Source organism: Muscardinus avellanarius (genome assembly GCF_963383645.1).
Source record: "Muscardinus avellanarius genome assembly, chromosome: 4".
Taxonomy (NCBI): Eukaryota; Metazoa; Chordata; class Mammalia; order Rodentia; family Gliridae; genus Muscardinus; species Muscardinus avellanarius.
This window is the reverse complement of record NC_137789.1, coordinates 112,006,303-112,018,867: the sequence shown is the minus strand read 5'-3', so window position 1 is coordinate 112,018,867 and position 12,565 is coordinate 112,006,303. Positions and strand designations below refer to the sequence as shown.

Below are 12,565 nucleotides of genomic sequence, written 5' to 3'. Positions count from 1 at the left end.
GTTTTAAGTATGCAGTACAATTATAAGTAGATGGGAAAGTATGTAAAAATAAAAACAGTATCATGTCTAGATATCTGGGATGTATAATTTTTTTCCAGCAAAAAAAAAAAAAAAAAAAAGAAAAAAAAAAAGAAAAAATTTTTTTGGCAGTATTGGGGATTGAACCCAGGGTCTTGAGCATGGTAGGAAAGCATTCTAAGCACTGAGCTACATGATGATCCTGTCCTTTCTATGATTTATTTATTTATTTATTTATTTATTTATTTATTTATTTAGTGGTAGTGGTGGTGGATCCCAGGGGTATTCTACCTCTGAGCTATGACCCAGCCCTATGTATTATTTTTTTGAAACAGGGTCACACTAAGTTGCTGAGGCAGACTTCAAGCCTAGAATCCTCCTGTCTTAGCCTCCCAAGAACTAGGATTATAAGTGTGTGCTATCATGCCTGGTTTCTAGTTTTTATTTGGATACAGGGTCTTGCTAAGTTGCCCAGGCTGTCCTCAAACTTGCCATCCTTCTGCCTCAGGCTCTTAAATAGCTGGGATGATAGATGTGAGGCACTGCACCTGACTATTTCTTGAATATTATTAATAAAATAGGTCTGTCTAGGGGTATACCTCAGAGGTAGATGCCCCTGGGTTTCATACCCAGTACCACTCAAAAAAATAAAGAAAAGCTTATTTTGAGGGCACAAATAAACTGTTATATTCACTTGTCAATAACAATATAAAAGGTGCTACAATTTTGTTTAAATTAATAATGCTTTATCTATCTTTTAAATTTTGCTTATATAAAATTAAGCCAAAAGTATAAAAACAAACAAACAAAAAAAAGATGGAGGGCTGAGGATGTAGTCTAGTGGTAGAGCTATTGCTTAGCATGTATGAGGCACTACAAAAAAAAAAAAATCTCTAGTCTCAGTGTGGGAATATATGGAAATTGTCAGATGGGAGGTCACCATCCACAAGCTAATAATTTTTATTTGTTTATTTTGATGCTAGGAATTGAATTTGAATTCAGGGGCATTCAACTTTTTTTTTTTTTTTTTTTTTTTTTGCAGGTCTGGGGATGGAAACAAGGGGCATTCCACCTCCGAGCTATACCCCCTGCCCTATTTTTTATTCTTTATTTTGAAACTAGGTCTCACCAAGTTGTAGAGTGCCTCACTAAGCAGCTGAGGCTGACCCCGAACCACGATCATCCGGTCTCAGCCTCCTGAATGCTGGGATTACAAGCATGTGCCACCATGCCCCGGTGGCATTTTACTTTTGAGTTACATCCTAAGCCCTTTTTATTTTGAAAGAGTTTCCCTGAGTTGCTGAGGCTCTACTAAATTTGCTGAGGATAACTTAGAACCTGCAATCCTCCTTTGTCATCCTCCCTAGTATTGGAATTACAGGGCTAAACCACCAGCCCAGCTTTAAACAGGCCAGTTCTATATCTCATAATTTTATTTAATTTTTATTTTACTGAGGATTTAACTCAGAGGCATTTTACCTTTGAGATACACCCCCAGCCTGATTTTATTTCATATTTGGAAACAAGGTCTCACTAAGTTGGTAAGAGTCCGTTTCCTGAGGCTCACTTCAAACTTGTGATCCTTTGGTCTCAGCCTCCCATGTATTGAGATTACAGGCATGCATCACGACGCCTGGATTATCCCATCATTTTAGATCCTATTGTTTGTAGAACTGTATGTATACTGTGTATGTTAAAACTAATCATAAAAATAAAAAAAATAACAAAAATATTATAAAGAGAAGGTAAAAGTCAAAGCAATGAACTATTCTTTTTTTGTGTGTGTATGTGTGTATATGTGTGTGGTACTGGGGGTGGAACCCAGGGGGCCTTCTACCTCCGAACTATACCTTCAGACCCATTTTTATATTTTATTTGGAAACAAGGTCTCACTAAGTTGCCGATAGCCTCACTAAGCTGCTGAGGCTGGCTTCGAACCTGTGATCCTCCTGTCTCAGCTTCCCAAGTACTGGGATTACAAGCGTGCACCACCATTCCTGGCTAGCAACAAACTATTCTATAGAATAATTCATACTGAAATTGAACATGCTTAACAGAAGTATTCCTAAACCTTGATTTTTCAGGGTCTGGATTTAGATGGGTTCCATCCCCGTACAAAAAAATATAGACATACATAAAAATATATAATTGGTAATATTTTGTCTCAGATTCCCAAATACTGGGATTACAAGCATGCGCCATGACTCCCAGCTCAGTAATACTTTATAATCTTACAAGCATAAACTATTCTTCTATAGAATAATTCTTATTATCCCATTCAATAATATATAGACACTAGGCTTTCTTGTTGATCCTTGACATGTTATATTATAATTGCAAATAAGATTAGTTCCCAGTTTTGGGGGACTCTCTTTTTCCTTGTGAACTTTCAACAATTAATCTGATGAAGCCCAGAATAAAATTGACTGCATTTGAATTAGGCAAATAATATATTTTAATGATTTTAAGATTAAAGCAATATATTTACTAAAGAATGATTGTAGCATAGGGACAAATTAAAAAAGGAAATAAAATTATTTGTAATTAGCCGGGCGTGGTGGTACACGCTTGTAATCCCAGTATTTAGGAGGCTGAGACAGGAGGAATGGGGTTTGCGGACAGCCTCAGCTACTTAGTGAGGCCCTCTGCAACTGAGTCAGACTTTGTTTCGAAATAAAGAATATGAAATAAGGCTAGGGGTGTATCTCTGAGGTGTAATGCCCCTGGGTTCAATCCCCAAAACCACACACACAAAAATTACTTGTAATTCCCCCCATACTCCCTATAGATATTTACATATCCTTTCAGCTTTTTCTGACTCATCACACTTTTAGAGTAGGGGCTCCCAACTTTAACACTGCTGCTATTTTGGGCTGGATAATTTTCAGGAGGGGGCTGCCCTATGCTTTGTAGGATATTAAGCAGCACCCCTGACCTCTACTCACTGGATACCAGGAGCAGTCTCTTTTCAGTTGTCTCTTGGTGGTGGCAGGGCACAAAATTGCCTCTGGGTGAGAACCACAGTTTTAGAGATGTTAGGGGCTTAAAAGTTAAGATCCATATCTTTTTTTTTTAAATGAGGAAATTCATATCTAGAGAGATCAATGTGGATGATGTGCCAAAAATCTTATAGTGACTTAGTGGCAGAATCAGAAAAACAATAAAAATATAGTCCAATTCAACGTGATTGCTCTAGAACCCAATGTTCATTAGACCAATCTGCTTCCCTAGATTGCAGAGGAAATGGTATGACATTTCTTTTTCATTCTGTGGACAAATGTTACCTTTTTAAGGAAATGGTCTTAGTAGCTGAATATTTGGAATCCTTTCAAAAACAGAAAGCCTTAATTAAAACAGTAACATGTCAGGATTTTTTACCTAATCGTGATCATTTAAAATCAATTAGACTATGCCGGGCGTGGTGGCACACACTTGTAATCCCTGTGCTTGGGAGGCGGAGACAGGAGGATCTTGCAGTTCGAAGCCAGCTGCGCTGGCTTAAGAGACCCTGTTTCCAAATAAAAAAGTATAAAATAGCTCTGGGAGTGTAGCCCGGAGGTAAAAGGGCTTCTAGGAACCCCAGTATCACAAAAAAAATGAAAAGATAAAGAAATAAAAAAATAAAATCTTAGACTTCAGCAAGTTTACCAGTGAAGCTCTAATTTCTATAATTGGTTTTTATTTTCTGCTAAAGAATTCATCAGGAAAAGGCACCCAAGGAACATTCCAAGAAGTAGCTCATGTGACCAACACTACTGTTTTTCATCTGCCCTTCAACAGATAGAAAGTAGTGTTGCTCATCTGTACAAAAGCCACCTGCCTTTCTCATGTAAAAAGCTATGGAATGTTGAACATCCTCAGCAAAATCCTTGAAGGTCCTTCGTGTATTTATGCTTTGCTCAGCCAAAATAAACTCATACACTGACCTTGCGAACAGATGCCTGGTAATGAGGTCACAGAACTGAGTAACATTTCCAGAAAATTGCTTTACAGTGTAATAAATGTTCTGATTAGATTCCTATTCCCATCTTTAACATGCTCAGGTGGCTCAACTGGGAAAACCTAGTGAGTGGTATCGCTATTCCTTAAAGGTCACACAGAGAAGCTGGGCGTGGTGGCGCACGCTTGTAATCCCCGTGCTTGGGAGGCAGAGACAGGAGAATCGCACTGGTCTGGAGCCAGCCTTGCTGGCTTAAGAGACCCTGTTTCAAAAAAAAAAAAAAAAAAAAAAAAAAAAAAAAAAGTCACATAGAGTCCAGTAATTTTTAGCTGAAAAGATATTTTTAGCATATTAAATATATGTATTACACATATAAATGCATATTTATATATGTATTTTAAAATATATATTATATCTATAATAATATCTATCTATCTATTTTATGGTATGGGGGATGGAACCGAGGGGCACTATACCTCCAAGCTACACTCTAGCTCTATTTTCTTTAGTTTTTTTTTTTTTTAATTTTTTGGTGGTACTGGGATGGAACCCTTCTCAGACTACACTCCCAGACCTATTTTATATTTTTTAATTTGAAAACAGGGTCTCTTTAGACAGTGAGGCTGGTTTTGAACCTGCACGATCCTCCTGTCTCCGCCTCCCAAGCACGGGGATTACAAGTGTGCGCTACCACGCCTGGCTAGTCTTTATTTTTTGAAACAGGGTCTCACTGAATTGCGAAGGGCCTCACTAAGTAGCTGAGGTCATCCGCAAACCGCAATCCTCCAGTCTCTGCCTCCCTAATGCTGGGATTACATGTGTGCGCCACCATGCCCAGCAGCATATTATATATTGCAAAAAATTTAAACAATCCTCAAGTCTTATTATATGACTTCTCATAGTTTCTTCTTAAGCTTGACCTATTTATTGCAGTTTCAATTTACTCTTGAGTGTAAGTATCTGGCTCAGTGATTTTTCTATGATAGTATTTTTTTGACATCTCCAGAGATGAAATTAATTTTGGCTACTGTAAAAAAGCAAAAAAAGCGGGTATTGTGGCATACACCTATAATCTCAGCTACTCGGGAAGCTGAAGTAGAAGGATGGTAAGTTTGAGGCCAGCCTGGGTAACTTAGGGAGACTCTGACTCAAAATAAAATATAAGCCAGGCATAATGGAGCACACTTGTAATCCCCAATGGGATTACAGTTGGGAGCCTGAGATAGGAGGATTGCAGGCTCGTGACCAGCCTCTGCAATTTAGCAAGACTCTGTTTCAAAATAAAATATAAACACAGGGCTGGGGTATCATTTAGAGAAAGAATGCTCCTGGATTCAATCTCTAGTACCAAATATATATGCATGTATGTATATATATGTATGTATGTATAAAGGGCTGGGGATGTAGCTCAGAAGTAGAGTGATCCTGGATTCCATTCCCAATACTACAAAAACAAAGGAACAAGCAAACACAGTATAATTTGAGGTAAAAAAAATGCTAACATTAAGTTGTATTCAGCATATTTAATGACTATTTCTTGTGTGTGTGTGTGTGTGTGTGTGTGTGTGTGTGTGTGTGTACTTGGAAGTTAAACCCAGGGAGATGTTCTACCTCCAGCCCTATTTTCTTTTGAAACAGGGTTATGCTAAGTTACTGTGTACTGGCCTTGAACATGTGATCCTCCTGTCTCTTCTATCTAATGAAGAAAGTAGGCTCCAGTTTGGAGTCTCCAATATTCCTGTATTCATCATAAAAATGGTGAAGGCTGTCTCCACCAGGAATCTTGTTGATAAACGAATCTCAACATGAAACAAATAGGGTCAGTTATACAATAAATTTTAATTATGTGATATGGACTTCTTTTGTTTTGCAATAGTAACTTAGATTTTTATGCTCTCTGTTTCCTGCCTTTGGGGGCAGAGAGGTGATTTTAAGGTGTTAAATATATGAATCAAATCAATGAATCACAAAGAAGAAAGCTTATGAAAACAGACCTAGAGTTACTTTGTAGTATTTCTACACAAGTCTTTCTATGAGATAGTTTACTTTAGTCATAGAGGGTGATGGGTAGGCTCTTAACAACCAAAGAAAGGAGAAAATTTTTAGTCAGTGAGTATAGGCATTAGCTACCGCCAGACAGTAACCTGTGAAAGCAGGAACTCTACCTATATTATTTACTGTTAATCTCCAGCACCTGCCATACTGTAGGCATTATATTAACAGATGTTAAATAACAGATATATAGGATGTTAAATACGGATGGAGGGAAAGTAAAAAATAAAAGCAATGAGGAGAAACTAGAATAAAATAGTACAGTGGGGATTGCTGATTACTTACACAGAAAGTACTGAAACAGTAAACATAAGTCATAGTGAAATAAGTACCCCACAAAATACTCACAATATATAGAAAGGTATCTTACAGAACAGCAGGATTATAATAGACTATATTCAAATGTTAATGTGGGCTGGGTGCAGTGGCACATGCCTATAATCCCAGCTACTCAGGAGTCTGAAGCAGGAAGACCTCAAATTTGAGGCCAGCCTGGGCAACTTAGAAAAATGTTTTCTCAAAATAAAAAATAGAAAGGCCTGGGAATTTAGCTTAGTTGTAGAATATCCCTGGGTTCAATCTCTAGTATTACTCCCTCCAAAAAGGAGTGGGAAGTAAAAAGTAAAACAAGATTTATTATTACTTTATTTAAACAATATCCTAACATGTCAGCTACCTTCCTTCCTCCCTCCTTCCTTCCTTCCTTCCTTCCTTCCTTCCTTCCTTCCTTCCTTCCTTCCTTTCTGTGGTACTGGGGGTGGAACCCAGGGGCTTTCTAACTCTGGGCTACACTCCCAGACCTATTTTATATTTTATTTGGAAACAGGGTCTCACTAAATTGCTGAGCGCCTAAGTAGCTGAGGCTGGCTTCAAACCTTTCCTCCTGTCTCAGCCTTCCAACTGCTTGGATTACAAGCGTGCGCCACTGTGCCTGGCTTAGCTTTCTAAACAATTCAAGTTGAAATTTAATTTTCAGGTGTTCTCCATAATAGAATTATGTTTTTGGTTTTTTGGTACTGGAGATTGAACCCAGAGGCATTCTACCTCTGAGATACACCTACAGCTCTATTTTATTTATTTATTCTGTGTGTGTGTGTGTGTGTGTGTGTGTGTGTGTGTGTGTATGTGTGTGGGTGTGTGTGTGTGTGTGTGTGTGTGTGTGTGTGTGTGTGTGTGTGTGTGTGGTACTAGGAGTGGAATCCAGGAGCATTCTACCTTCAAGCTACATCTCCAGCCTGATTTTTTTATTCTTTATTTTGAAACAGGGTCTCACTGAGTTGCAAAGGGCCTCACTAAGTAGCTGAGGCTGTCCGCAAACTGTGATCCTTCTGTCTCAGGCTCCCAAATGCTGGGATTACAAGCGTGCCCCAAAACGCCCAGCCCAGCTTTTAGCCTGAACTAATTTATTTTTTATTTTGAAACAGGGTCTCATTAAGTTGCTAAGGAACTCACTAAGTTGCTGAAGCTGATCTTAAATCTGTGATCTTCCTGTCTCAGCCTCCCAAGTATTGGGACTAAAGTCATGTGCCACCATTCCCAGCTATGGTTTTTCAATACGAAATCATGTTTTTCAATATAAAAAATTCAGAAAGTATCATCGTTGGGGTATAAATAAATACAGAAACTTAGTTTGTAAGGTCAAATAATGCTATAACATATAAAAAACAACAAGCTCTTCGACTCTTTTCTTCCTCATCCTCTCTTCTTTCTCCTTCCCTCATCTTTCCAATATAACAAAACCACAGTTGTGAAAGCTTTAGTCTGTATTCTTATTATTACAATGTAAATGCTGTTCACTGCTGGGCTGAGTCAGGCTCTATTATTGTATTTCCTTTCTTATACAACTTATGTTTTTTCCTTGGAGTTAATGATTATACCTTCCCCTCTTCTCTGTTTTCTTTTGCTTAGCTGCCCTGTTTGTCTCCAATAATTTTTTTTTTTTTTTTGGTGATGGTCAGGGCTGATGTGCAAGCTGCAGAGGAACCAGCATAAGTATACAGTAAGTCCTCTGGCCACAGCTGGTTCTGACTGGCTTAAGAAATGTGCCTGCACAATATTAACCTTACTCAATTCTCTCTGTTCTGTGCTTTTCCTAGACACATCCCTCCTGGCACCTTTCATCTATCACATCTGATTTTGGCTATTTGCACTTTGGACTTGCTTCGCAGTGTCAGTTCTTTGAATTCTGTCAGCACCTTCCTCTGTGCCAATGACCTGTTTTCTAGATTTCCTGGGTTACTTTTTTTTTTTGGGGGGGGGTTATTCCCTAGCTTTAGAAGGACACATCTGACTGGACAAAGTATATACAACAGTAGGTATATTTTGTGTTTTTGCATATATAGAATTGTGTGTGTGTGTGTGTGTGTGTGTGTGTGTGTGTGTTACTGGGGATTGAGCCCAACAGCATTCTGCCTCTGAGTTATACCCCGATCCTTATTTTCTTTTAAAACATGGTCTCAGCTGGGCATGATGGCACACACTTGTAATCCCAGTACTTGGGAGGCTGAGACAGGGGGATCGACAGGTTCAAGGCCAGCCTCAGCTACTTAGTGAGGCCTCCACAACTTAGAGAGAGCTTGCTTCAAAATAAAGAACAAAAAAAGAAAAAAAAAAAAAAACTGAGCTAGGGTGTAGCTCAGGAGGTAAAATGGTCCTGGGTTCAACCCCCAGTTCCACAAAAAAAAAAAAAAAAAAAAAAAAAAAAAAAAAAATATATATATATATATATATATATATATATATAAATAAATAAGTAAATAAATTAATAAAAAATAGAAACACAAAACATGGTCTCATTAAATTTCTGAGGGGCTTGTTAAATTGTCGAATCAAGTCTCGAACCTATAATTCTCCTGTCTCTGCCTCCCAAGTACTGGGATTATAGGCTCATACTGCCATGCCTGGATTTAATGTGTAGGATTTAAAAAGAACACTATTAAAAACTCACATGTGACTCAGAGGCTAACCATTATAGAACTTGAGGGTGAATACCATGATGGCATCACTGTCTTCAAACTTCTCATGTCACTGTGTAGAAATTTAATATTATTCTGATTCTAGGTCATTTGAATTCTTAAGATTTCTCTCCTTTCTCTCCTTTCTTTGGGATATCCAATAACTCTGTTCAGAGTTTTTTTTTTCTTATTTGGGTTACTGGGGATTGAACCCAGAGGCACGTTACCACTGAGCAACTTTCTCAACCCCTTTTAAATTTTTATTTTGAGGTAGGATCTCACTAAGTTGTTGAGGTTGACCTGGAACTTGCGATCCTCCTGCCTTAGCCTCCTAAGTAGCTTGCAGGAGTACACGCCTGGTTCTCTTTTTAGAGTTTCCAGTTGTTAGCTGGGTCTGGTGGCGCATGCTTGTAATCCCAGCATTTGGGAGGCTAAGACAGGAGGATTCCAATTTGCAGTCAGCCTCAGCTATTTAGGCCCTTTGCAAGTCAGTGAGACCCTGTTTCAAAATAAAGAATAAAAAATAGGCTGGGGGTGTAGCTTAAAGGTAGAATGCCCATGGGTTCCACCCCCAGTACTGGGGAAAAAAAAAAAAAAAAAAAAAAGAACTCCCAGTTGTTCAATGATGGATATCCTGGACAATCTTTTTAGCAAATGTGAAATAGGGAATGTATTTTCATTAAGCAAGAAATAAAAAAACAACTGAATTTCTAAAATTAAAAGTCCTTTAAACCAAAAATTTGATATTTTAGTGTTTATCAGCCTATATTAATAAAAGAAAAAGCTTTAAAGCCACATAGCAGCAAAACTATACTATATCATAGTATACTGTGACACGATAATAATCAATAATCTAGTCGTTTTACATACTGCTGCATAGTTAACAAACTCCCAGTTAGTATTCTCCACACCACTGCTAGGTATATAATTTGAATTTTTCATCTTATTCATTATATTAATTTTGACTTGTGAGCCAAAGATCCCCCTGAAAAGTAAAAGCACCTCATTTTACATCCTTCATCACTTCAGTTATATAAAATCACCACTTAAGTGAAATATTTATTTCCAAAGTATTATTGTTTTAATTCAAAATAACTAAAAGAGCTTCACTTGAAAGCAGAATACTGTTTACTCTCAATTTTAATTTATTTTTTGGCAGCACTGGGGATTGACCCCAGGGGCATTCTACCTCTGAGCTATACCCCCAGCCATTTTTTTTTTTTTTTTTTTTTTTGGTGGTACTGGGGTTCCTGGAAGCCCTTCTACCTCCGGGCTACACTCCCAGACCTATTTTTACATTTTTATTTGGAAACAGGGCCTCCTAAACCAGCGTGCGCGGCTGGCTTCAAACCTGCGCGATCCTCCGGTCTCTGCCTCCCAAGCGCCGGGATTACAAGCATGCGCCACCACGCCCGGCCCCCCAGCCATATTTTATTCTCATTTTGAAACAGGGTCTTGCTTCTTGCTATGTGCTGAAGCTGTCCTTGAATCTGCCATCCTCCTGTCTCAGCCTCCCAAGTATGGGGATTACAAGCGTGTGCCACCATGCCAAACTGTCAATTTAATTTAATAGCAATAAATTCAAATTTTCACTTGAAGTAAGATAGACACATGACATCAGTGTTCTTGGGCTCCCATGGCAAGTAAACAAGCATTGTGCTTTTACATATGCTCTCACGCATAGGCAGACTACCCTATTGTGCCCAAGACCTAACCAAGGACAGAAATGAAGTCAACTGCCTAGGGTTACTTAGGAAGTCACACTCAGCACTTTCTGGATAAGAAGCCTGTTTTCCTTCCATATACCACATACTAAAATCAATTATGCTATGGTATTTAAAATAAACCACACCAATTACTACATGCAAAGAAATCCAAAAGCCATAATGCAAATCTTCACAGAAGGCATTCATTTGGTAACTTGGCTTGCAAACACAGCAAATGACATTAGTAATTGGCTAAGTAAAAATTTCAAGTTTTCAGAACAGAATTTTTTTCATGCCTTATTTTGAATAATCAGTTACCTCAAATTGATTGAAGTAGAGGTGCAGAAGTAAGCCAGAAATCCTACCAAGATATTGCCATGGAGACAGAAAAAACACCAAAGACAGAGAAAAAAGAATGGTCATCTTTACTTAGTGACTTATTCAAACTATCTCAAGGTTATAAAGGAGGAAAACTGTAACAAAATGACATTTTGGGTATGTTTTATGTATTAACCTATTAATAACCAATATTACAACCAGTTAATAGTTTCAAAATCTTGAGTAGTTATAGAAAACGTGATGTTACATGATGTTAGAATCTTTAAAAATTTTGTTTGTCCTTCCTGGTATAAGAATAAACAGAGCAAAATTTGGCCACAATTTTATAATGATCTAAAATAAAAGGCTACTTTTCTTTATCTGACTTAATGCGACACTAGATTAAAAAGGCAAATGAAAAGTTACCTTCACTGCCGCAGTGACAGCTGCAGTGGCTGCTAGGTTTAAACCTTGGCGTCCAAAATTTACCATGGTTTCATAGCCTCGTTCCTTTGCTTGTACAATATAATCATCAATCTCCTGGTAAAACAAAATCCAAATCAACCACAGATGTTAATTTTACCTAGAAAGTAGTGTTAAGAAGCCAACAATTAGGAATCCTTCCTCACCATATAGTTATTTCACTAATTTTACAGCATTAAAGCATGCATATAGCATACATTTCTTTTTCTTTTCTTTTTTTGTGGTACTGGGGGTGGAACACAGGGGCTTTTCTACCTCTGGGCTATACTCCCAGACCTATTTTATACTTTATTTGGAAACAGGGTCTCACTAAGTTGCTGAGGGCCTAAGTAGCTGAGGCTGGCTTCGAACCCATGCGATCCTCCTGTCTCAGTCTCCCAAGTGCAGGGATTACAAGCGTGCACCACCACGCCCGGCTTTGGCATACATTTCTAGAAAACGACTTGTGGAAATAGTTTATGTATCTTACCCTTTCCTTTGAAGAAAGCAGTGGATGGAGAAATTTCCTATATATTAAACTTGCTCCTTTTGTATATGGAGAGAGCAGCCATATGACAAAAGCAATCTTCAGCTCATAATACAAGGGAAACCTAACAAGAAAAGCATTAGAAAAAATGTGCTGTTGAGAATTAAAACTATGAACAATGTGGAAAGTCACAAACATTTTTTTTTTTGGGATGGAACCCAGGGGCAGTCTACCTCTGAGCTATATCCCCAGCCCTATTTTGTTCTTTATTTTGAAACAGGGTCTCACCAAGTTGCAGAGGGCCTTACAAGTTGCTAAGGCTGGTCGAGAACTTGTAATTTTCCTGTCTCAGACTCCCAAGTACTGGGATTAAAAGCATGCACCACCATGCCTGGATCACAAAAACATTTTTTTGTGGGCTTGGGGATAAAACCCAGAGGCACCTGACCTCCGAGCAACACCCCCTGCCAATTTTTTATTCTTTATTTTGAAACAGGGTCTCACTGAGTTGCAGAGGGCCTCACTAAGTAGCTGAGGCTGTCTGCGAACCGCGATCCTCTGGTCTCAGCCTCCCAAATGCTGGGATTACAAGCGTGCGCCACCACACCCGGCTACAAAAACATTTTTT

At 38.4% G+C, this 12,565-nt stretch overlaps 1 protein-coding gene across 1 annotated transcript in view; it reads right to left on the bottom strand.

Annotated features, from left to right (window-relative positions):
* REEP3 (receptor accessory protein 3) overlaps positions 1 to 12,565 on the bottom strand; it is a gene marked incomplete at both ends in the record, with an annotated part of 107,036 nt that overhangs the window by 13,904 nt on the left and 80,567 nt on the right. Inside the window, 2 exons of the mRNA XM_080695064.1 lie at positions 11,415 to 11,528; positions 11,941 to 12,061. Of these exons, the coding sequence (XP_080551190.1) occupies positions 11,415 to 11,528; positions 11,941 to 12,061 (235 nt within the window). The remainder of the gene's footprint in view (positions 1 to 11,414; positions 11,529 to 11,940; positions 12,062 to 12,565) is intronic.